General features: G+C 46.9%; 1 protein-coding gene across 1 annotated transcript in view; it reads left to right on the forward strand.

Annotated features, from left to right (window-relative positions):
* The window catches only part of LOC100136727 (polysialoglycoprotein), a 140,512-nt gene that overhangs the window by 26,196 nt on the left and 87,905 nt on the right, over positions 1 to 26,411 (forward strand). Inside the window, 1 exon segment of the mRNA NM_001124687.1 lies at positions 17,018 to 17,398. Within this exon segment, the coding sequence (NP_001118159.1) occupies positions 17,018 to 17,398 (381 nt within the window).

Consider the following 26,411-nt stretch of genomic DNA (forward strand, 5'->3'; position numbering starts at 1 on the left):
TGACAATCACTCTCATGAAACTTAAATGAAACATCACTCCTTATGTCTTTTCTCAGCACAAACACTCAGCCCAATTTCTATACTCAAAACAGGTTTTGAAAATGCCGAAACGCAGGTTTCTACCGTTTAGGACCTTTGTGGGTAAAGGTAAAGATGGGGTATAGCAGCAGCAGTTCCTCTGAAGTCCAGTATCTGCTGGAAGGGAACCTGGTGGTACGAGAGGATGAGTGTGGGCCTGTTGTGCTTCCCCCTATCCCTCCCTCTTCTCTCTCACTGTCTGAGGGACTCTTAAGGTTCCTGTGCGGATGGCTTGGTTCGTGCCCTCCCGAAGCTGGCTGTGGTGATTTAAGCAACGCTGTGTTTATGTGTGTATTTGTTTGTGGCCTCTGGCCCACTTCGCTGTCCCTCTGTCCAGTACGTACCGTTGTAGCAGACCCAGTGTAGTGGCGTGTAGCCCTGGTTGTCTGTGATGACGGGGAGGGTCCACACTGACTGGGCGGTGTGTAGGAGCCACCCCAGCACCCCGATGTGTCCGGACAACGCCACCAGGTGGACATGGCTCCGCACCTTACCTTCCCGAACCAGGAAGCTGGCGCTGTGCTGCACTCCTCGTGACCCGTCACCACCTAGGAGGAAGGGAAGGGAGGGGAGGCAAGAATGGATTTGAATAATTTATAATCAATTAAATAATAAGGAATCATAATAGGTATATTTGGGCATAATTCATATTCCATGCTAGATCCCACACCAAAGCCATCCCTAGTAGTTCAATGGCCCCATCCCTAGATCAGAACAAGCCTCCCCCTCTCTTTCTGTGTGTGAGCGCGTACAGCCAACTCTCCTCGCAACCCTTCTGTGTAGAGCTGTTCTGTGCCATTTGTCTTTGGCTTCTACGCTGGCTCCCTTGTTGAAACAGTGAGTACACACAGTCTGTGTGTCCGCTCAGCACCGACAGCGTCAGAGGGGTTCTGATACACAAGACAACAGGTCATATTACAAACTGGTAATAACCAGGCTGAGTCCCAAATGGCAACCTATTCCCTATATGGTACACTACTCTTGACCTGAGCCCATAGGACTTTGGTTTAAAGTACTGTACCAAGTAGGGTATAGGTTGCCATTTGGGATGCAGCCCCAGTTTCAAAATCTCTTTATTTCAGGAATTGTATCCAAAACCCAAGTGACTATTCCCGTCTTGAATGTCCGCTGCACTCTGGAGGTCAGCATTTCCAATCAGCAAACGCAAACACTCCGAATGACCGTTGGTTGCTAGAGGAAGATAAACAGAGAGGATATAAGAATGTCAGATGATTGACCGTTGGTAGCTAGAGTAGGATAAACAGAGAGGATATGAGCAGATTGCTGGACGACTATAACCTTCACATGAACAGACAGATTTCTAGAACAGTGGTGTTGGTAGATGACATCCTCATGAAGTTAACACAGCAGATAATAATGAATTTTGGGGCTGAGGCCATCGAAGCCTGTCACCTGCTAGCTGTGTACCTGGCTCTGGATAGAAGTCTCCCCTGTGCACTGATCTAGGATCAGCTTACCCTCCCTAGATCCTCAATCATTAGTGGAGAACATGACAAAAAAGGACCTTAGATCAGTGTCTAGTGGGCATTTTCACACGATACCATGTAACATCCCTAGAGTGGACATTGTCATCCTAGCAACATGACCAAACAAATGGCCATCTTGGTCAGGAAAACGTTTTAATTACAGAAGCTCTATGTGATATCCTTATGTCTACCTGCAGCGTGGATGGGGGTCCTCTTCAGAGTGAAGTCTTTAACCAGGATGGAGGCTTCCTGGTTGATGAGGACGTCAACACACTCCACATGGCTTTTTAAGGCAGCCAGGTCCAGAGGGGTGCGCCCCTGGCTGTTCCTCACGTCTAGATCCAGCAGAGACTGAACCAGGACCTCCATAGCATGGTGGTGACTGTGGTACGCCTGAATAGATATTCACTCTTAATATAATCAATGTCCTAGAGTAGACCCGTGGTACGCCTGAACAGAAATACAGTGCTAGACCTCTAAAGTAGACCAGAGTCTTTCAATCGGGAGCCCATTTTTGCTCCCGCCCAGCATCAACATCGGAGGTTCCTGCCAAGCGTGGGATTGAGAAACAAAAACTCTACTTCTCTTCTGAGGTTGATTAACTCAAATGGCAAAATAAGGAAATCATCCTCATCATCACTGTGTAGAATATGTATTTTACACTAATCAGGAATAGATCGGAATATGGTGTGTGAGTCTGTCTGGACAGTCAACTTCCTGTGGAAAATCTACACCATGCTTGCATCCCAGATAGCACCCTATTCCCTATGTAGTGAACTACTTTTGATCAGGGCCTATAAGGATCTGGTCAAACGTAGTGTACTAAATAGGGAATAGGGTGCCATTTGTCATATGGAGACCACTACAGGAGCAGTTAGGCTTTACTCACAGCGAGGTGTAGAGGGCTGATGGGAGCTCTGACATCAGAGTCGTTCAGGATGTCTGTCCCTGAGGTTTCAATTAGTTGAGGAAAGACAAGAACGGCCAGTTCAGACTTGGAAAAAGAACATCAAGAGTGACGATGCGTCCACGACAAACATGCAGCCACACCTTAAAACCTACTGTTGGGTTCTGAGAATATGAAATATACTAATTCATGTCACTGAGGGAGAGAGCTTAATGTATAACGTTTACATTATGTCAGGATATGTTATTGTTAGCCATCAGGCATCCTATGGGTGGGATCCTCTGGGATGAGAAGAGACACAGTCTGGTACCAATCACCATGTCAGCCTTGAGTTGGGGAGGAGTGAGCACTTTGGGGTAGCGGTCAGGTCAGATGAATTGAGGAAGTCCCGGAAGGTAAACCCAAACCTGTAGAGGGTAACTCCCGGGTGGGGTTGGTTACCTGCTATACCTGTAACGAGAGGGTGAAAGTCTCAGCCGCAGTGGCCATGCGGCAGTAGAGTGGGTGTGGATGGATAAAGTGACATGCTTGTGTACTAGGATAAAATGTTGCCATTCAGGGTTAGAAGAAAAGCAAAAAGATACTCAAACGCTGTTGGATTTGGGTGTATTAGCAGTAGCAATAAAGAGAGGTTGGTTTTATGCCCTGTTGGGTTGGGGAACCATGACAGATTATGTGGAAATAGGAAGACAAGTGTGAATCATTTTGGTAATGTGTGTTATCAACAACAGTGATATTTGAACAGATTGGAGATGACTATCCATAACAATAAAATCCTTCATACCATGCTTGTCCTGCCCCACAGCTGTAGACACAGCCTTCTCCAGGTCCTCAGACACTAGCTGGAGATCCATTACAGGATGTCTGTCACCTCACTGAGCCCCTATTGCAGGTTAGGGGTCACATCCACTTGAATGTCCTTCATATGACGAACCTCCTACAGAGCAAATGAGGAAAACATGATATATTAGGATTTATGTTAGTAGCAATAGAATATGGGAATTTTATCTCAACGCTACCTACAGCTAACATATTTATTTATGTATGTGATCTATGTAAATAAATAAATATATCACAGCTGTAAAACTGTGAAGGACTATAGGTGGAGGCCTACCCATTTCCCAGGAGCATTGTAAAACGTGGATTTGGGTGCAGTGTTTATTTCCCCCTAATATCTTTGAAGATTACACCTAAAATAATTAGGAATACTTCTTTCTACTGCTGATCTGAGACCATTAGGGTTAATCATTACAGATATAAATGCAATATATGGAGTAGAAAAGATTGCCTGCCCACCAACTTGATAAGAATCAACATATGTTCTACATGGTCTATTTCTATCTGAACGTAACAACTCAATCAAGCTTGTTAATTGATCGTTAAGCCATGTTTGTCATATATAAGCCTCATACAGGCCATGGGAAGACATTACCTGTTGATAATACAGACTATTTTCATGATCATGGGAGGTGTGAGAGAATTGCTGCTCGTTGTAATGACTGTGGGGGTTGTCAAAGGTTGGTTCACTAATGTTTAAGGGATTTGTTTGGTAAATATGCTTAACTTTATAAGTTGGGTATTAATATTTGACTGTCTGTATCTTCCGCGTTGGTCATCTTTTATTCTTCACTGCTATTAATATATGTAGCTATTTTGTGTGAACTCAACTTCTGTCAACACTTTCTCCTCAGTTTCTTGTTACCCTGTTGGAAAGTCCCAGAAGCAAGATCAAGTCTCTCTGCAGAGGAGACTTGGAGGTAAGTGTTTCTTTCCACAACCCTTCTAGCTATGTTCTTTGTCACTGTCTATGGTGCTGCTGTGTTTGACACTCATTCAACAGCATAGAGTAACTCAGTCTAAATAATGTTGTCAAACCTTAACCTACATTTTTCAGAGCTGTCATCAAATGACGTCTCCATTGTGCATGCCCTGGCCTTGCTCCGATCCATAGGGTCTGACGCTAAACAAGCCAGAGAAGGTACGGCCTGAAACATATACTTTGAAAACTGTTGGGTTCATGTTGCTCAAAATTCGATTAGCAATTTGGCCTAGACCGTGTAGAACAGATGTGTTGCTGTAGAATACCCAACTGTTCCTTTTGTTTTTTCTCAAGAGTATTTAGAGACCAATGAAGTAGAATCCCAAGCTTCTCCAAACCATGGTAGCTCTCCGGCAAATGATGCCCTGTCCTCTGAGGAGAAGCTGAGGCGCATGTCCTCGGACGACGCCGCCACCTCTGAAGCTGCGACCGGCCCGTCTGGCGACGACGCCACCTCTGAAGCTGCGACCGGCCCGTCTGGCGACGACGCCACCTCTGAAGCTGCGACCGGCCCGTCTGGTGACGACGCCACCTCTGCGGCTGCGACCGGCCCGTCTGGCGACGACGCCACCTCTGCCGCTGCGACCGGCCCGTCTGGCGACGACGCCACCTCTGCCGCTGCGACCGGCCCGTCTGGCGACGACGCCGCCGCTGCGACCGGCCCGTCTGGCGACGACGCCGCCGCTGCGACCGGCCCGTCTGGCGACGACGCCGCCGCTGCGACCGGCCCGTCTGGCGACGACGCCACCGCTGCGACCGGCCCGTCTGGCGACGACGCCACCGCTGCGACCGGCCCGTCTGGCGACGACGCCACCGCTGCGACCGGCCCGTCTGGCGACGACGCCACCGCTGCGACCGGCCCGTCTGGCGACGACGCCACCGCTGCGACCGGCCCGTCTGGCGACGACGCCACCGCTGCGACCGGCCCGTCTGGCGACGACGCCACCGCTGCGACCGGCCCGTCTGGCGACGACGCCACCGCTGCGACCGGCCCGTCTGGCGACGACGCCACCGCTGCGACCGGCCCGTCTGGCGACGACGCCACCGCTGCGACCGGCCCGTCTGGCGACGACGCCACCGCTGCGACCGGCCCGTCTGGCGACGACGCCACCGCTGCGACCGGCCCGTCTGGCGACGACGCCACCGCTGCGACCGGCCCGTCTGGCGACGACGCCACCGCTGAAGCTGCGACCGGCCCGTCTGGCGACGACGCCACCTCTGAAGCTGCGACCGGCCCGTCTGGCGACGACGCCACCTCTGAAGCTGCGACCGGCCCGTCTGGCGACGACGCCACCTCTGAAGCTGCGACCGGCCCGTCTGGCGACGACGCCACCTCTGAAGCTGCGACCGGCCCGTCTGGCGACGACGCCACCTCTGAAGCTGCGACCGGCCCGTCTGGCGACGACGCCACCTCTGAAGCTGCGACCGGCCCGTCTGGCGACGACGCCACCTCTGAAGCTGCGACCGGCCCGTCTGGCGACGACGCCACCTCTGAAGCTGCGACCGGCCCGTCTGGCGACGACGCCACCTCTGAAGCTGCGACCGGCCCGTCTGGCGACGACGCCACCTCTGAAGCTGCGACCGGCCCGTCTGGCGACGACGCCACCTCTGAAGCTGCGACCGGCCCGTCTGGCGACGACGCCACCTCTGAAGCTGCGACCGGCCCGTCTGGCGACGACGCCACCTCTGAAGCTGCGACCGGCCCGTCTGGCGACGACGCCACCTCTGAAGCTGCGACCGGCCCGTCTGGCGACGACGCCACCTCTGAAGCTGCGACCGGCCCGTCTGGCGACGACGCCACCTCTGAAGCTGCGACCGGCCCGTCCGGCGACGACGCCATGGATATCTGACGTGGGACATGCAAGAGTTCATGGGTACTCTAGTCCAGTGTGTAACTGCATTTGCTTGTTTTGGCTCAATTAAACATTAACTGTAATACTTGTGTCCTCTGTATTGTTTTGGTGGTTCCTACTTGGAGGTGAGGTGTATGACCTGACTTGAGTAACTGGGGTGATGGCAACATTTATTTTGCATTATATCCATGCGCCAGCAATATTACTCAGACCCCTGTGTTTTAAATTACCAATTGACTTAAGCTACATGTGCTCAGTGTTGGTCCATTTATGCTAGTAGCATCACATGATACCTCAACAGCATTTTGACGCCATTTCCGGTCACAACTTGCAGACTTGTTTACGTGTTGCGGTGTTTTGTTGCCTACTTTGCTACATGACAACTTTACGGTTTTTACTTTTTAATTACCGTTTATATTTTTGGTTTCCCTCAATTTTTTCACTCGTGTCAGGGTTGCGTCAATTCGAATCTGGTATCAGGATAAATATGACAGGCTTTTATTAGCTAAGCAATAAGTAGTAAATGCAATTTTCGTGTATATATGGGCTCTCTGTCCCACCTCGCAGGGCAAAACAGAACTGACTTGTTCCTGACAAAGATATTTAATATACTCTGAAAGAAGTAGTTCCTGCTTCCGAGCTGGCCTGTCAGAGTAGACTGGGCGTGGTTTAGACTCACCCAGCCCATCGTTGATTGTTGGCGCAGAGGCTGGTCCCAGCCCCTTAAGCGCTTCAGCGGTCAGTCGTTGTAGAATATGCAGTTATCAGGCACCTGGCTCCTGTTATCTAACAAAAGACTGTTCTGAATGTGCCCCCCCCCCCAACTCATTGCACAGTTCTGTATTTTTCCATCATGAGAGGCCCATGGCCCTGAAACTGAACAATGGTTCAAGTCAGCTATGTTGCATAACACATACATCCACACAAGCCAACAGCAGATAATAGTAAATCACATATGGTAACGGGCTATAGTGCATAACACAGAATCCTCATACTCCGGACGCTTTATCTGGACATGGTTCGTCAGGACCTCCAACAGCCGACGCTAAGTAGTAACATTAACATGATGCCTTCTAATTGCAGTCGCTGTACTCATACAGGAGAACGATCGCCTTACGGTGAGGATAGCTGTGCTACAAGCCCAGCTTCAGACGCAATCGTTAGGCAAGGGTAATTTCAGTGTAGGAAAGGATGAAACAGCGTCTGTGCCACCAGTAAGTACAGATAGTAACGTTAGTATAAATCCCCTCGCACGGTCCCCGCAGCCGGACAACTTTCTCACGGTTTCTGGAGGGGAATGCTCAACCGGTGTCGCTCATTCAGCCGACAAACTTTCAACCGGTTTTCCCCATTAAGCAGCGAGTCGGAGTCAAAGGCCGAGCCTTCTCTTGTCTCTACTCCTCCCGTTACGGGGTCAGAGACGCCGAAGCTTCCCACCATTAGCTCTGACAAATTGAAAACTCTAGTCATTGGCGACTCCATTACCCGCAGTATTAGACTTAAAACGAATCATCCAGCGATCATACACTGTTTACCAGGGGGCAGGGCAACCGACGTAAGGCTAATCTGAAGATGGTGCTGGCTAAAGCTAAAACTGGCGAGTATAGAGATATTGTTATCCACGTCGGCACCAACGATGTTAGGATGAAACAGTCAGAGATCACCACCAACATAGCTTCAGCGTGTAAATCAGCTAGAAAGATGTGTCGGCATCGAGTAATTGTCTCTGGCCCCCTCCCAGTTAGGGGGAGTGATGAGCTCTACAGCAGAGTCTCACAACTCAATAGCTGGTTGAAAACTGGTTTCTGCCCCTCCCAAAAGATAGAATTTGTAGATAATTGGCCCTCTTTCTGGGACTCACCCACAAACAGGACCAAGCCTGACCTGCGGAGGAGTGACGGACTCCATCCTAGCTGGAGGGGTGCTCTCATCTTATCTACTAACATAGACAGGGCTCTAACTCCTCTAGCTCCACAATGAAATAGGGTGCAGGCAAGGCTGTTAGCCAGTCTGCCACTAGCACAGTCAGTGTAGTCAGCTCAGCTATCTCCATTGAGACCGTGTCTGTGCCTCGACCTAGGTTGGGCAAAATTAAACATGGCGGTGTTCGCCTTAGCAATCTCACTAAGATAAAGACCTCCTCCATTCCTGTCATTATTGAAAGAGATCATGATACCTCACATCTCAAAATAGGGCTACTTAATGTCAGATCCCTTACTTCAAAGGCAATTATAGTCAATGAACTGATCATAATCTTGATGTGATTGGCCTGACTGAAACATGTCTTTAGCCTGATGAATTTACTGTGTTAAATGAGGCCTCACCTCCTGGCTACACTAGTGACCATATCCCCCGTGCATCCTGCGGAGCTGTTGCTAACATTTACGATAGCAAATGTACATTTACAAAAAAAAAATACGTTTTCGTCTTTTGAGCTTCTAGTCATGAAATCTATGTAGCCTACTCAATCACTTTTTTTAGCTACTGTTTACAGGCCTCCTGGGCCATATACAGCGTTCCTCATTGAGTTCCCTGAATTCCTATCGGACCATGTAGTCATAGCAGATAATATTCCCACTCCAAAAGGCTTTCGGAGCCATCATCGACTCAGTGGGTTTTGTCCAACATGTCTCTGGACCTACTCACTGTCACAGTCATACTCTGGACCTAGTTTTGTCCCATGGAATAAATGTTGTGGATCTTAATGTTTTCCCTCATAATCCTGGACTATCGGACCACCATTTTATTACGTTTGCAATTGCAACAAATAATCTGCTCAGACCCCAACCAAGGAACATCAAAAGTCGTGCTATAAATTCACAGACAACACAAAGATTCCTTGATGTCCTTCCAGACTCCCTCTGTCTACCCAAGGACGCCAGAGGACAAAAATCAGTTAACCACCTAACTGAGGAACTCAATTTAACCTTGCGCAATACCCTAGATGCAGTTGCACCCCTAAAAACTAAAAACATTTCTCATAAGAAACTAGCTCCCTGGTATACAGAAAATACCCGAGCTCTGAAGCAAGCTTCCAGAAAATTGGAACGGAAATGGCGCCACACCAAACTGGAAGTCTTCCGACTAGCTTGGAAAGACAGTACCGTGCAGTATCGAAGAGCCCTTGCTGCTGCTCGATCATCCTATTTTTCCAACTTAATTGAGGAAAATAAGAACAATCCGAAATTCGTTTTTGATACTGTCGCAAAGCTAACTAAAAAGCAGCATTCCCCAAGAGAGGATGGCTTTCACCTCAGCAGTAATAAATTCATGAACTTCTTTGAGGAAAAGATGATGATTAGAAAGTAAATTACGGACTCCTCTTTAAATCTGCGTATTCCTTCAAAGCTCAGTTGTCCTGAGTCTGCACAACTCTGCCTGGACCTAGGATCAAGAGAGACACTCAAGTGTTTTAGTATTATATCCCTTGACACAATGATGAAAATAATCATGGCCTCTAAACCTTCAAGCTCCATACTGGACCCTATTCCAACTAAACTACTGAAAGAGCTGCTTCCTGTGCTTGGCCCTCCTATGTTGAACATAATAAACGGCTCTCTATCCACCGGATGTGTACCAAACTCACTAAAAGTGGCAGTAATAAAGCCTCTCTTGAAAAAGCCTAACCTTGACCCAGAAAATATAAAAAACTATCGGCCTATATCGAATCTTCCATTCCTCTCAAAATGTTTAGAAAAGGCTGTTGCGCAGCAACTCACTGCCTTCCTGAAGACAAACAATGTATACGAAATGCTTCAGTCTGGTTTTAGACCCCATCATAGCACTGAGACTGCACTTGTGAAGGTGGTAAATTACCTTTTAATGGCATCAGACCTGGGCTCTGCATCTGTCCTCGTGCTCCTAGACCTTAGTGCTGCTTTTGATACCATCGATCACCACATTCTTTTGGAGAGATTGGAAACCCAAATTGGTCTATACGGACAAGTTCTGGCCTGGTTTAGATCTTATCTGTCGGAAAGATATCAGTTTGTCTCTGTCACGCCCTGGTCTTAGTATTTTGTGTTTTCTTTATTATTTTGGTCAGGCAAGGGTGTGACATGGGTTTATTATGTGGTGTGTTTTGTCTTGGTTTTTTTTGGTAGGTATTGGGATTGTATTATAGTAGGGTTATCTAGTATAGTCTATGGCTGTTTGGAGTGGTTCTCAATCAGAGGCAGGTGTTTATCGTTGTCTCTGATTGGGAACCATATTTAGGCAGCCATATTCTTTGAGTGTTTCGTGGGTGATTGTTCCTGTTTCTGTGTTAGTTTGCACCAGTCTAGGCTGTTTCGGTTTTGTATTGTTCGTGTTTATTCGTTATTAAACATGTATGAAAATTAACACGCTGCATTTTGGTCCGATCCTTGCTACACCTCCTCGTCAGAGGAGGAGATAGAAGAAAACCGTTACAGTCTCTGTGAATCAAATCAAATTTATTTATATAGCCCTTCATACATCAGCTGATATCTCAAAGTGCTGTACAGAAACCCAGCCTAAAACCCCAAACAGCAAGCAATGCAGGTGTAGAAGCACGGTGGCTAGGAAAAACTCCCTAGAAAGGCCAAAACCTAGGAAGAAACCTAGAGAGGAACCAGGCTATGTGGGGTGGCCAGTCCTCTTCTGGCTGTGCCGGGTGGAGATTATAACAGAACATGGCCAAGATGTTCAAATGTTCATAAATGACCAGCATGGTCGAATAATAATAAGGCAGAACAGTTGAAACTGGAGCAGCAGCACAGTCAGGTGGACTGGGGACAGCAAGGAGTCATCATGTCAGGTATTCCTGGGGCATGGTCCTAGGGCTCAGGTCCTCCGAGAGAGAGAAATAAAGAGAGAATTAGAGAGAGCATATGTGGGATGGCCAGTCCTCTTCTGGCTGTGCCGGGTGGAGATTATAACAGAACATGGCCAAGATGTTCAAATGTTCATAAATGACCAGCATGGTCGAATAATAATAAGGCAGAACAGTTGAAACTGGAGCAGCAGCACAGTCAGGTGGACTGGGGACAGCAAGGAGTCATCATGTCAGGTATTCCTGGGGCATGGTCCTAGGGCTCAGGTCCTCCGAGAGAGAGAAAGAAAGAGAGAATTAGAGAGAGCATATGTGGGATGGCCAGTCCTCTTCTGGCTGTGCCGGGTGGAGATTATAACAGAACATGGCCAAGATGTTCAAATGTTCATAAATGACCAGCATGGTCAGATAATAATGATCACAGGCAGAACAGTTGAAACTGGAGCAGCAGCACGGCCAGGTGGACTGGGGACAGCAAGGAGTCATCATGTCAGGTAGTCCTGGGGCATGGTCCTAGGGCTCAGGTCCTCCGAGAGAGAGAAAGAGAGAAGGAGAGAATTAGAGAACGCACACTTAGATTCACACAGGACACCGAATAGGACAGGAGAAGTACTCCAGATATAACAAACTGACCCTAGCCCCCCGACACATAAACTACTGCAGCATAAATACTGGAGGCTGAGACAGGAGGGGTCAGGAGACACTGTGGCCCCATCCGAGGACACCCCCGGACAGGGCCAAACAGGAAGGATATAACCCCACCCACTTTGCCAAAGCACAGCCCCCACACCACTAGAGGAATATCTTCAACCACCAACTTACCATCCTGAGACAAGGCTGAGTATAGCCCACAAAGACCTCCGCCACGGCACAACCCAAGGTGGGGGTGGGGGGGGGGTGACCACATCAGTGAATCAACCCACTCAGGTGACGCACCCCCTCCAGGGACGGCATGAGAGAGCCCCAGTAAGCCAGTGACTCAGCCCCTGTAATAGGGTTAGAGGCAGAGAATCCCAGTGGAAAGAGGGGAACCGGCCAGGCAGAGACAGCAAGGGCGGTTCGTTGCTCCAGAGCCTTTCCGTTCACCCTCCCACTCCTGGGCCAGACTACACTCAATCATATGACCCACTGAAGAGATGAGTCTTCAGTAGAGACTTAAAGGTTGAGACCGAGTTTGCGTCTCTGACATGGGTAGGCAGACCGTTCCATAAAAATGGAGCTCTATAGGAGAAAGCCCTGCCTCCAGCTGTTTGCTTAGAAATTCTAGGGACAACTAGGAGGCCTGCGTCTTGTGACCGTAGCATACGTGTAGGTATGTACGGCAGGACCAAATCAGAGAGATAGGTAGGAGCAAGCCCATGTAATGCTTTGTAGGTTAGCAGTAAAACCTTGAAATCAGCCCTTGCTTTGACAGGAAGCCAGTGTAGAGACGCTAGCACTGGAGTAATATGATCACATTTTTTGGTTCTAGTCTAACAGCCGTATTTAGCACTAACTAAGTGCTTTATCCGGGTAGCCGGAAAGTAGAGCATTGCAGTAGTCTAACCTAGAAGTGACAAAAGCATGGATTAATTTTTCTGCATCATTTTTGGACAGAAAGTTTCTGATTTTTGCAATGTTACGTAGATGGAAAAAAGCTGTCCTTGAAATGGTCTTGATATGTTCTTCAAAAGAGAGATCAGGGTCCAGAGTAACGCCGAGGTCCTTCACAGTTTTATTTGAGACGACTGTACAACCATTAAGATTAATTGTCAGATTCAACAGAAGATCTCTTTGTTTCTTGGGACCTAGAACAAGCATCTCTGTTTTGTCCGAGTTAAAAGTAGAACGTTTGCAGCCATCCACTTCCTTATGTCTGAAACACATTATTCTAGCAAGGGCAATTTTGGGGCTTCCCATGTTTCATTGAAATGTACAGCTGTGTGTCATCCGCATAGCAGTGAAAGTTAACATTATGTTTTCGAATAACATCCCCAAGAGGTAAAATATATAGTGAAAACAATAGTGGTCCTAAAACGGAACCTTGAGGAACACCGAAATTTACAGTTGATTTGTCAGAGGACAAACCATTCACAGAGACAAACTGATATCTTTCCGACAGATAAGATCTAAACCAGGCCAGAACTTGTCCGTGTAGACCAATTTGGGTTTCCAATCTCTCCAAAAGAATGTGGTGATCGATGGTATCAAAAGCAGCACTAAGGTCTAGGAGCACGAGGACAGATGCAGAGCCTCGGTCCGATGCCATTAAAATGTAATTTACCACCTTCACAAGTGCCGTCTCAGTGCTATGATGGGGTCTAAAACCAGACTGAAGCATTTCGTATACATTGTTTGTCTTCAGGAAGGCATTGACTTGTTGCGCAACAGCCTTTTCTAAAATTTTTGAGAGGAATGGAAGATTCGATATAGGCCGATAGATTTTTATATTTTCTGGGTCAAGGTTTGGCTTTTTCAAGAGAGGCTTTATTACTGCCACTTTTAGTGAGTTTGGTACACATCCGGTGGATAGAGAGCCGTTTATTATGTTCAACATAGGAGGGCCAAGCACAGGAAGCAGCTCTTTCAGTAGTTTAGTTGGAATAGGGTCCAGTATGCAGCTTGAAGGTTTAGAGGCCATGATTATTTTCATCATTGTGTCAAGAGATATAGTACTAAAACACTTGAGCGTCTCTCTTGATCCTAGCTCCTGGCAGAGTTGTGCAGACTCAGGACAACTGAGCTTTGAAGGAATACGCAGATTTAAGGAGGAGTCCAAAATTTGCTTTCTAATAATCATAATCTTTTCCTCAAAGAAGTTCATGAATTCACGTCTAGATCCAGCAGAGACTGAACCAGGACCTCCATAGCATGGTGGTGACTGTGGTACGCCTGAATAGATATTCACTCTTAATATAATCAATGTCCTAGAGTAGACCCGTGGTACGCCTGAACAGAAATACAGTGCTAGACCTCTAAAGTAGACCAGAGTCTTTCAATCGGGAGCCCATTTTTGCTCCCGCCCAGCATCAACATCGGAGGTTCCTGCCAAGCGTGGGATTGAGAAACAAAAACTCTACTTCTCTTCTGAGGTTGATTAACTCAAATGGCAAAATAAGGAAATCATCCTCATCATCACTGTGTAGAATATGCATGTATTTTACACTAATCGGGAATAGATTGGAATATGGTGTGTAAGTCTGTCTGGACAGTCAACTTCCTGTGGAAAATCTACACCATGCTTGCATCCCAGATAGCACCCTATTCCCTATGTAGTGAACTACTTTTGATCAGGGCCTATAAGGTTCTGGTCAAACGTAGTGTACTAAATAGGGAATAGGGTGCCATTTGTCATATGGAGACCACTACAGGAGCAGGTAGGCTTTACTCACAGCGAGGTGTAGAGGGCTGATGGGAGCTCTGACATCAGTCGTTCAGGATGTCTGTCCCTGAGGTTTCAATTAGTTGAGGAAAGACAAGAACGGCCAGTTCAGACTTGGAAAAAGAACATCAAGAGTGACGATGCGTCCACGACAAACATGCAGCCACACCTTAAAACCTACTGTTGGGTTCTGAGAATATGAAATATACTAATTCATGTCACTGAGGGAGAGAGCTTAATGTATAACGTTTACATTATGTCAGGATATGTTATTGTTAGCCATCAGGCATCCTATGGGTGGGATCCTCTGGGATGAGAAGAGACACAGTCTGGTACCAATCACCATGTCAGCCTTGAGTTGGGGAGGAGTGAGCACTTTGGGGTAGCGGTCAGGTCAGATGAAGTGAGGAAGAACAGATATCACCAAGGTTCTGTCTAGCAACAGAGATGCATTGGCTGTTTAGAGGTGTAGGAGCAGACTCAGCATAGGAGAGAGGATTACATATCAGTGCTTGTGTGAATATGTTTTTTGTCTAATGCAGCTGTCTTGACCCTCTGGGAAGAATAAACTTGGTTCAAGCATTCATGGTGTCCGTCGAGTTTTTACTCTGAGAATTAGAACCTAACAGTTGGCACTGCGAGCAGGGTTCACCGCGATTTGCAGTCGAACTAGAGATTAAGAAACAGTGAAACAGAAACAAGGTAAGCAAAGTTCCTACACCCGTTATCACTAATTCTGACATCTTGGGGAGATGAGAGTCGTAGGCTGAACCAATTATAGGGTACGAACCTAGAAAGCCTGAGCTTATTCAGTAGTCCCATTGTATTACGACCGGTCGTAGCTTTGTGGTATATGGTAAGTCCCGGAAGGTAAACCCAAACCTGTAGAGGGTAACTCCTAGGGGGTAAATCCCGAGTAGGTTGGTTCCTGCTTGTACTATAAGAATAGGGTGAGTCCCGGAAGGTAAGCCCGAGCAGGCAGGTACCTGCAAAGGGTAAGTCCTAGGGGGTAAGACCCGGGTGGGGTTGGTTACCTGCTATACCTGTAACGAGAGGGTGAAAGTCTCAGCCGCAGTGGCCATGCGGCAGTAGAGTGGGTGTGGATGGATAAAGTGACATGCTTGTGTACTAGGATAAAATGTTGCCATTCAGGGTTAGAAGAACAGCAAAAAGATACTCAAACGCTGTTGGATTTGGGTGTATTAGCAGTAGCAATAAAGAGAGGTTGGTTTTATGCCCTGTTGGGGTGGGGAACCATGACAGATTATGTGGAAATAGGAAGACAAGTGTGAATCATTTTGGTAATGTGTGTTATCAACAACAGTGATATTTGAACAGATTGGAGATGACTATCCATAACAATAAAATCCTTCATACAGTGAGGTTAGGTTACCATGCTTGTCCTGCCCCACAGCTGTAGACACAGCCTTCTCCAGGTCCTCAGACACTAGCTGGAGATCCATTACAGGATGTCTGTCACCTCACTGAGCCCCTATTGCAGGTTAGGGGTCACATCCACTTGAATGTCCTTCATATGACGAACCTCCTACAGAGCAAATGAGGAAAACATGATATATTAGGATTTATGTTAGTAGCAATAGAATATGGGAATTTTATCTCAACGCTACCTACAGCTAACATATTTATTTATGTATGTGATCTATGTAAATAAATAAATATATCACAGCTGTAAAACTGTGAAGGACTATAGGTGGAGGCCTACCCATTTCCCAGGAGCATTGTAAAACGTGGATTTGGGTACAGTGTTTATTTCCCCCTAATATCTTTGAAGATTACACCTAAAATAATTAGGCCTACTTCTTTCTAATGCTGATCTGAGACCATTAGGGTTAATCATTACAGATATAAATGCAATATATGGAGTAGAAAAGATTGCCTGCCCACCAACTTGATAAGAATCAACATATGTTCTACATGGTCTATTTCTATCTGAACGTAACAACTCAATCAAGCTTGTTAATTGATCGTTAAGCCATGTTTGTCATATATAAGCCTCATACAGGCCATGGGAAGACATTACCTGTTGATAACACAGACTATTTTCATCATCATGGGAGGTGTGAGAGAATTGCTGCTCGTTGTAATGACTGTGGGGGTTGTCAAAGGTTGGTTCACTAATGTTTAAGGGATTTGTTTGGTAAATATGCTTAACTTTATAAGTTGGGTATTAATATTTGACTGTCTGTATCTTCTGCGTTGGTCATCTTTTATTCTTCACTGCTATTAATATATGTAGCTATTTTGTGTGAACTCAACTTCTGTCAACACTTTCATCAGTTTCTTGTTACCCTGTTGGAAAGTCCCAGAAGCAAGATCAAGTCTCTCTGCAGAGGAGACTTGGAGGTAAGTGTTTCTTTCCACAACCCTTCTAGCTATGTTCTTTGTCACTGTCTATGGTGCTGCTGTGTTTGACACTCATTCAACAGCATAGAGTAACTCAGTCTAAATAATGTTGTCAAACCTTAACCTACATTTTTCAGAGCTGTCATCAAATGACGTCTCCATTGTGCATGCCCTGGCCTTGCTCCGATCCATAGGGTCTGACGCTAAACAAGCCAGAGAAGGTACGGCCTGAAACATATACTTTGAAAACTGTTGGGTTCATGTTGCTCAAAATTCGATTAGCAATTTGGCCTAGACTGTGTAGAACAGATGTGTTGCTGTAGAATACCCAACTGTTCCTTTTGTTTTTTCTCAAGAGTATTTAGAGACCAATGAAGTAGAATCCCAAGCTTCTCCAAACCATGGTAGCTCTCCGGCAAATGATGCCCTGTCCTCTGAGGAGAAGCTGAGGCGCGTGTCCTCGGACGACGCCGCCACCTCTGAAGCTGCGACCGGCCCGTCTGGCGACAACGCCACCTCTGAAGCTGCGACCGGCCCGTCTGGCGACGACGCCACCTCTGAAGCTGCGACCGGCCCGTCTGGCGACGACGCCACCTCTGAAGCTGCGACCGGCCCGTCTGGCGACGACGCCACCTCTGAAGCTGCGACCGGCCCGTCTGGCGACGACGCCACCTCTGAAGCTGCGACCGGCCCGTCTGGCGACGACGCCACCTCTGAAGCTGCGACCGGCCCGTCTGGTGACGACGCCACCTCTGAAGTTGCGACCGGCCCGTCTGGCGACGACGCCACCTCTGAAGCTGCGACCGGCCCGTCTGGCGACGACGCCACCTCTGAAGCTGCGACCGGCCCGTCCGGCGGCGACGCCACCTCTGAAGCTGCGACCGGCCCGTCTGGCTGCGACCGGCCCGTCTGGCGACGCTGCGACCGGCCCGTCTGGCGACGCTGCGACTGGCCCGTCTGGCGAAGCTGCGACCGGCCCGTCCGGCGACGACGCCACCTCTGAAGCTGCGACCGGCCCGTCCGGCGACGACGCCATGGATATCTGACGTGGGACATGCAAGAGTTCATGGGTACTCTAGTCCAGTGTGTAACTGCATTTGCTTGTTTTGGCTCAATTAAACATTAACTGTAATACTTGTGTCCTCTGTATTGTTTTGGTGGTTCCTACTTGGAGTTGAGGTGTATGACCTGACTTGAGTAACTGGGGTGATGGCAACATTAGTTTTGCATTATATCCATGCGCCAGCAATATTACTCAGACCCCTGTGTTTTAAATTACCAATTGACTTAAGCTACATGTGCTCACTGTTGGTCCATTTATGCTAGTAGCATCACATGATACCTCAACAGCATTTTGACGCCATTTCCGGTCACAACTTGCAGACTTGTTTACGTGTTGCGGTGTTTTGTTGCCTACTTTGCTACATGACAACTTTACGGTTTTTACTTTTTAATTACCGTTTATATTTTTGGTTTTTCCCCTCGTGTCAGGGTTGCGTCAATTCGAATCTGGTATCAGGATAAATATGACTGAGGCTTTTATTAGCTAAGCAATAAGTAGTAAATGCAATTTTCGTGTATATATGGGCTCTCTGTCCCACCTCGCAGGGCAAAACAGAACTGACTTGTTCCTGACAAAGATATGGGGTGTTCCTGCTTCCGAGCCGGCCTGTCAGAGTAGACTGGGCGTGGTTTAGACTCACCCAGCCCATCGTTGATTGTTGGCGCAGAGGCTGGTCCCAGCCCCTTAAGCGCTTCAGCGGTCAGTCGTTGTAGCTGTGTAGAATATGCAGTTATCAGGCACCTGGCTCCTGTTATCTAACAAAAGACTGTTCTGAATGTGCCCCCCCCAACTCATTGCACAGTTCTGTATTTTTCCATCATGAGAAAGGCCCATGGCCCTGAAACTGAACAATGGTTCAAGTCAGCTATGTTGCATAACACATACATACATCCACACCAGCCAACAGCAGATAATATTAAATCACATATTGTAACGGGCTATAGTGCATAACACAGAATCCTCATACTCCGGACGCTTTCTCTGGACATGGTTCGTCAGGACCTCCAACAGCCGACGCTAAGTAGTAACATTAACATGATGCCTTCTAATTGCAGTCGCTGTACTCATACAGGAGAACGATCGCCTTACGGTGAGGATAGCTGTGCTACAAGCCCAGCTTCAGACGCAATCGTTAGGCAAGGGTAATTTCAGTGTAGGAAAGGATGAAACAGCGTCTGTGCCACCAGTAAGTACAGATAGTAACGTTAGTATAAATCCCCTCGCACGGTCCCCGCAGCCGGACAACTTTCTCACGGTTTCTGGAGGGAAATGCTGTAGGAATGCTCAACCGGTGTCGCTCATTCAGCCAACAAACTTTCAACCGGTTTTCCCCATTAAGCAGCGAGTCGGAGTCAAAGGCCGAGCCTTCTCTTGTCTCTACTCCTCCCGTTACGGGGTCAGAGACGCCGAAGCTTCCCACCATTAGCTCTGACAAATTGAAAACTCTAGTCATTGGCGACTCCATTACCCGCAGTATTAGACTTAAAACGAATCATCCAGCGATCATACACTGTTTACCAGGGGGCAGGGCAACCGACGTTAAGGCTAATCTGAAGATGGTGCTGGCTAAAACTGGCGAGTATAGAGATATTGTTATCCACGTCGGCACCAACGATGTTAGGATGAAACAGTCAGAGATCACCACCAACATAGCTTCAGCGTGTAAATCAGCTAGAAAGATGTGTCGGCATCGAGTAATTGTCTCTGGCCCCCTCCCAGTTAGGGGGAGTGGTGAGACTCTGCTGTAGAGCTCATCACTCAATAGCTGGTTGAAAACTGGTTTCTGCCCCTCCCAAAAGATAGAATTTGTAGATAATTGGCCCTCTTTCTGGGACTCACCCACAAACAGGACCAAGCCTGACCTGCGGAGGAGTGACGGACTCCATCCTAGCTGGAGGGGTGCTCTCATCTTATCTACCAACATAGACAGGGCTCTAACTCCTCTAGCTCCACAATGAAATAGGGTGCAGGCAAGGCTGTTAGCCAGTCTGCCACTAGCACAGTCAGTGTAGTCAGCTCAGCTATCTCCATTGAGACCGTGTCTGTGCCTCGACCTAGGTTGGGCAAAATTAAACATGGCGGTGTTCGCCTTAGCAATCTCACTAAGATAAAGACCTCCATTCCTGTCATTATTGAAAGAGATCATGATACCTCACATCTCAAAATAGGGCTACTTAATGTCAGATCCCTTACTTCAAAGGCAATTATAGTCAATGAACTGATCATAATCTTGATGTGATTGGCCTGACTGAAACATGTCTTTAGCCTGATGAATTTACTGTGTTAAATGAGGCCTCACCTCCTGGCTACACTAGTGACCATATCCCCCGTGCATCCTGCGGAGCTGTTGCTAACATTTACGATAGCAAATGTACATTTACAAAAAAAAAAGACGTTTTCGTCTTTTGAGCTTCTAGTCATGAAATCTATGTAGCCTACTCAATCACTTTTTTTAGCTACTGTTTACAGGCCTCCTGGGCCATATACAGCGTTCCTCATTGAGTTCCCTGAATTCCTATCGGACCATGTAGTCATAGCAGATAATATTCCCACTCCAAAAGGCTTTCGGAGCCATCATCGACTCAGTGGGTTTTGTCCAACATGTCTCTGGACCTACTCACTGTCACAGTCATACTCTGGACCTAGTTTTGTCCCATGGAATAAATGTTGTGGATCTTAATGTTTTCCCTCATAATCCTGGACTATCGGACCACCATTTTATTACGTTTGCAATTGCAACAAATAATCTGCTCAGACCCCAACCAAGGAACATCAAAAGTCGTGCTATAAATTCACAGACAACACAAAGATTCCTTGATGTCCTTCCAGACTCCCTCTGTCTACCCAAGGACGCCAGAGGACAAAAATCAGTTAACCACCTAACTGAGGAACTCAATTTAACCTTGCGCAATACCCTAGATGCAGTTGCACCCCTAAAAACTAAAAACATTTCTCATAAGAAACTAGCTCCCTGGTATACAGAAAATACCCGAGCTCTGAAGCAAGCTTCCAGAAAATTGGAACGGAAATGGCGCCACACCAAACTGGAAGTCTTCCGACTAGCTTGGAAAGACAGTACCGTGCAGTATCGAAGAGCCCTTGCTGCTGCTCGATCATCCTATTTTTCCAACTTAATTGAGGAAAATAAGAACAATCCGAAATTCGTTTTTGATACTGTCGCAAAGCTAACTAAAAAGCAGCATTCCCCAAGAGAGGATGACTTTCACCTCAGCAGTAATAAATTCATGAACTTCTTTGAGGAAAAGATGATGATTAGAAAGTAAATTACGGACTCCTCTTTAAATCTGCGTATTCCTTCAAAGCTCAGTTGTCCTGAGTCTGCACAACTCTGCCTGGACCTAGGATCAAGAGAGACACTCAAGTGTTTTAGTACTATATCCCTTGACACAATGATGAAAATAATCATGGCCTCTAAACCTTCAAGCTCCATACTGGACCCTATTCCAACAACACTACTGAAAGAGCTGCTTCCTGTGCTTGGCCCTCCTATGTTGAACATAATAAACGGCTCTCTATCCACCGGATGTGTACCAAACTCACTAAAAGTGGCAGTAATAAAGCCTCTCTTGAAAAAGCCTAACCTTGACCCAGAAAATATAAAAAACTATCGGCCTATATCGAATCTTCCATTCCTCTCAAAATGTTTAGAAAAGGCTGTTGCGCAGCAACTCACTGCCTTCCTGAAGACAAACAATGTATACGAAATGCTTCAGTCTGGTTTTAGACCCCATCATAGCACTGAGACTGCACTTGTGAAGGTGGTAAATTACCTTTTAATGGCATCAGACCTGGGCTCTGCATCTGTCGTCGTGCTCCTAGACCTTAGTGCTGCTTTTGATACCATCGATCACCACATTCTTTTGGAGAGATTGGAAACCCAAATTGGTCTATACGGACAAGTTCTGGCCTGGTTTAGATCTTATCTGTCGGAAAGATATCAGTTTGTCTCTGTCACGCCCTGGTCTTAGTATTTTGTGTTTTCTTTATTATTTTGGTCAGGCAAGGGTGTGACATGGGTTTATTATGTGGTGTGTTTTGTCTTGGTTTTTTTTGGTAGGTATTGGGATTGTATTATAGTAGGGTTATCTAGTATAGTCTATGGCTGTCTGGAGTGGTTCTCAATCAGAGGCAGGTGTTTATCGTTGTCTCTGATTGGGAACCATATTTAGGCAGCCATATTCTTTGAGTGTTTCGTGGGTGATTGTTCCTGTTTCTGTGTTAGTTTGCACCAGTCTAGGCTGTTTCGGTTTTGTATTGTTCGTGTTTATTCGTTATTAAACATGTATGAAAATTAACACGCTGCATTTTGGTCCGATCCTTGCTACACCTTCTCGTCAGAGGAGGAGATAGAAGAAAACCGTTACAGTCTCTGTGAATCAAATCAAATCAAATTTATTTATATAGCCCTTCATACATCAGCTGATATCTCAAAGTGCTGTACAGAAACCCAGCCTAAAACCCCAAACAGCAAGCAATGCAGGTGTAGAAGCACGGTGGCTAGGAAAAACTCCCTAGAAAGGCCAAAACCTAGGACGAAACCTAGAGAGGAACCAGGCTATGTGGGGTGGCCAGTCCTCTTCTGGCTGTGCCGGGTGGAGATTATAACAGAACATGGCCAAGATGTTCAAATGTTCATAAATGACCAGCATGGTTGAATAATAATAAGGCAGAACAGTTGAAACTGGAGCAGCAGCACAGTCAGGTGGACTGGGGACAGCAAGGAGTCATCATGTCAGGTATTCCTGGGGCATGGTCCTAGGGCTCAGGTCCTCCGAGAGAGAGAAATAAAGAGAGAATTATCAGCTATGTTGCATAACACATACATAACACATACATACATCCACACAAGCCAACAGCAGATAATAATAAATCACATATGGTAACGGGCTATAGTGCATAACACAGAATCCTCATACTCCGGACGCTTTATCTGGACATGGTTCGTCAGGACCTCCAACAGCCGACGCTAAGTAACATTAACATGATGCCTTCTAATTGCAGTCGCTGTACTCATACAGGAGAACGATCGCCTTACGGTGAGGATAGCTGTGCTACAAGCCCAGCTTCAGACGCAATCGTTAGGCAAGGGTAATTTCAGTGTAGGAAAGGATGAAACAGCGTCTGTGCCACCAGTAAGTACAGATAGTAACGTTAGTATAAATCCCCTCGCACGGTCCCCGCAGCCGGACAACTTTCTCACGGTTTCTTGAGAGGAATGCTCAACCGGTGTCGCTCATTCAGCCGACAAACTTCAACCGGTTTTCCCCATTAAGCAGCGAGTCGGAGTCAAAGGCCGAGCCTTCTCTTGTCTCTACTCCTCCCGTTACGGGGTCAGAGACGCCGAAGCTTCCCACCATTAGCTCTGACAAATTGAAAACTCTAGTCATTGGCGACTCCATTACCCGCAGTATTAGACTTAAAACGAATCATCCAGCGATCATACACTGTTTACCAGGGGGCAGGGCAACCGACGTTAGAGCTAATCTGAAGATGGTGCTGGCTAAAGCTAAAACTGGCGAGTATAGAGATATTGTTATCCACGTCGGCACCAACGATGTTAGGATGAAACAGTCAGAGATCACCACCAACATAGCTTCAGCGTGTAAATCAGCTAGAAAGATGTGTCGGCATCGAGTAATTGTCTCTGGACTCCTAATTGCTTCTTCCACATCTTTTGGTCCCTGTCTGTTTTGCTCTCAGTGAAGTGCTACTATCCCCTCGGACTACAGGTTATTGCCGTCATAAGGTGTGCGTCTGTCTGTTGGCCGGACACTTTCTACCGTTTAGGACCTTTGTGGGTAAAGGTGAAGATGGGGTATAGCAGCAGAAGTTCCTCTGAAGTCCAGTATCTGCTGGAAGGGAACCTGGTGGTACGAGAGGATGAGTGTGGGCCTGTTGTGCTTCCCCCTATCCCTCCGTCTTCTCTCTCACTGTCTGAGGGACTCTTAAGGTTCCTGTGCGGATGGCTTGGTTCGTGCCCTCCCGAAGCTGGCTGTGGTGATTTAAGCAACGCTGTGTTTATGTGTGTATTTGTTTGTGGCCTCTGGCCCACTTCACTGTCCCTCTGTCCAGTACGTACCGTTGTAGCAGGCCCAGTGTAGTGGCGTGTAGCCCTGGTTGTCTGTGATGACGGGGAGGGTCCACACTGACTGGGCCCCTTTACCTTCCCGAACCAGGAAGCTGGCACTGTGCTGCACTCCTCGTGACCCGTCACCGCCTAGGAGGAAGGGAAGGGAAAGGAGGGGAGGCAAGAATGGATTTCAATAATTTATAATCAATTAAATAATAAGGAATCATAATAGGTATATTTGGGCATAATTTATATTCCATGCTAGATCCCACACCAAAGCCATCCCTAGTAGTTCAATGGCCCCATCCCTAGATCAGAACAAGCCTCCCCCTCTCTTTCTGTGTGTGAGCGCGTACAGCCAACTCTCCTCGCAACCCTTCTGTGTAGAGCTGTTCTGTGCCATTTGTCTTTGGCTTCTACGCTGGCTCCCTTGTTGAAACAGTGAGTACACACAGTCTGTGTGTCCGCTCAGCACCGACAGCGTCAGAGGGGTTCTGATACACAAGACAACAGGTCATATTACAAACTGGTAATAACCAGGCTGAGTCCCAAATGGCAACCTATTCCCTATATGGTACACTACTCTTGACCTGAGCCCATAGGACTTTGGTTTAAAGTACTGTACCAAGTAGGGTATAGGTTGCCATTTGGGATGCAGCCCCAGTTTCAAAATCTCTTTATTTCAGGAATTGTATCCAAAACCCAAGTGACTATTCCCGTCTTGAATGTCCACTGCACTCTGGAGGTCAGCATTTCCAATCAGCAAACGCAAACACTCCGAATGACCGTTGGTTGCCAGAGGAAGATAAACAGAGAGGATATAAGAATGTGAGATGATTGACCATTGGTAACTAGAGGAGGATAAACAGAGAGGATATAAGAATGTGAGATGATTGACCGTTGGTAGCTAGAGTAGGATAAACAGAGAGGATATGAGCAGATTGCTGGACGACTATAACCTTCACATGAACAGACAGATTTCTAGAACAGTGGTGTTGGTAGATGACATCCTCATGATGTTAACACAGCAGATAATAAAGAATTTTGGGGCTGAGGCCATCGAAGCCTGTCACCTGCTAGCTGTGTACCTGGCTCTGGATAGAAGTCTCCCCTGTGCACTGATCTAGGATCAGCTTACCCTCCCTAGATCCTCAATCATTAGTGGAGAACATGACAAAAAATGACCTTAGATCAGTGTCTCGTGGGCATTTTCACACGATACCATGTAACATCCCTAGAGTGGACATTGTCGTCCTAGCAACATGACCAAACAAATGGCCATCTTGGTCAGGAAAACGTTTTAATTACAGAAGCTCTATGTTTATTTTATTTTTATTTATTTATTTTTCTTCTTGGGCCTCTATAACTATATCTATTGTTTTTATTTTTGTTGTTGTTGTGTGATTTGGATTAATCCCCTCTACCACACGGAAACCCACTAATCTACTGACGGAACGCAAGAGTTGGCTAATAACAGACCTCCATCTTATGCTAGCTTGCTCCTATGCTAGCTTGCTACCGATTTAGCTGTCTAAATCGCCGTGACCCCCAACCAACCTCTCCACTCACTGGACCCTTTTGATCACTCGACTGAGCATGCCTCTCCTTAATGTCAATATGCCTTGTCCATTGCTGTTCTGGTTAGTGTTTATTGGCTTATTTCACTGTAGAGCCTCTAGTCCTGCTCATTATACCTTATCCAACCTATTAGTTCCACCACCCACACATGCAATGACATCTCCTGGTTTTAATTATGTTTCTAGAGACAATATCTCTCTCTTCATCACTCAATACCTAGGTTTACCTCCACTGTATTCACATCCTACCTTACCTTTGTCTGTACATTATACCTTGATGCTATTTTATCGCCCCCAGGAACCTCCTTTTACTCTCTGTTCCAGACGTTCTAAACGACCAATTCTTATTGCTTTTAGCCGCACCCTTATTCTACTCCTACTCTGTTCCTCTGGCGATGTAGAGGTGAATCCAGGCCCTGCAGTGCCTAGCTCCACTCCTATCTTTTGACGACTTCTGTAACCGTAATAGCCTTGGTTTCATGCATGTTAACATTAGAAGCCTCCTCCCTAAGTTTGTTCTATTCACTGCTTTAGCACACTCTGCCAACCCGGATGTTCTAGCTGTGTCTGAATCCTGGCTTAGGAAGACCACCAAAAATTCAGACATTTTAATTCCAAACTACAACATATTCAGACAAGATAGGACTGCCAAAGGGGGCGGTTTTGCAATCTACTGCAAAGATAGCCTGCAGAGTTCTGTCCTACTATCCAGGTCTGTACCCAAACAATTTGAACTTCTACTTTTAAAAATCCACCTCTCTAAAAACAAGTCTCTCACCGTTGCCGCCTGCTATAGACCACCCTCTGCCCCCAGCTGTGCTCTGAACACCATATGTGAACTGATTGCCCCCCATCTATCTTCAGAGCTTGTGCTGCTAGGCGACCTAAACTGGAACATGCTTAACACCCCAGCCATCCTACAATCTAAACTTGATGCCCTCAACCTCACACAAATGATCAATGAACCTACCAGGTACCTCCCCAAAGCCTTAAACACGGACACCCTCATAGATATCATC

Source organism: Oncorhynchus mykiss, chromosome 2, assembly GCF_057628025.1.
Source record: "Oncorhynchus mykiss isolate SJ-2025 chromosome 2, ASM5762802v1, whole genome shotgun sequence".
Taxonomy (NCBI): Eukaryota; Metazoa; Chordata; class Actinopteri; order Salmoniformes; family Salmonidae; genus Oncorhynchus; species Oncorhynchus mykiss.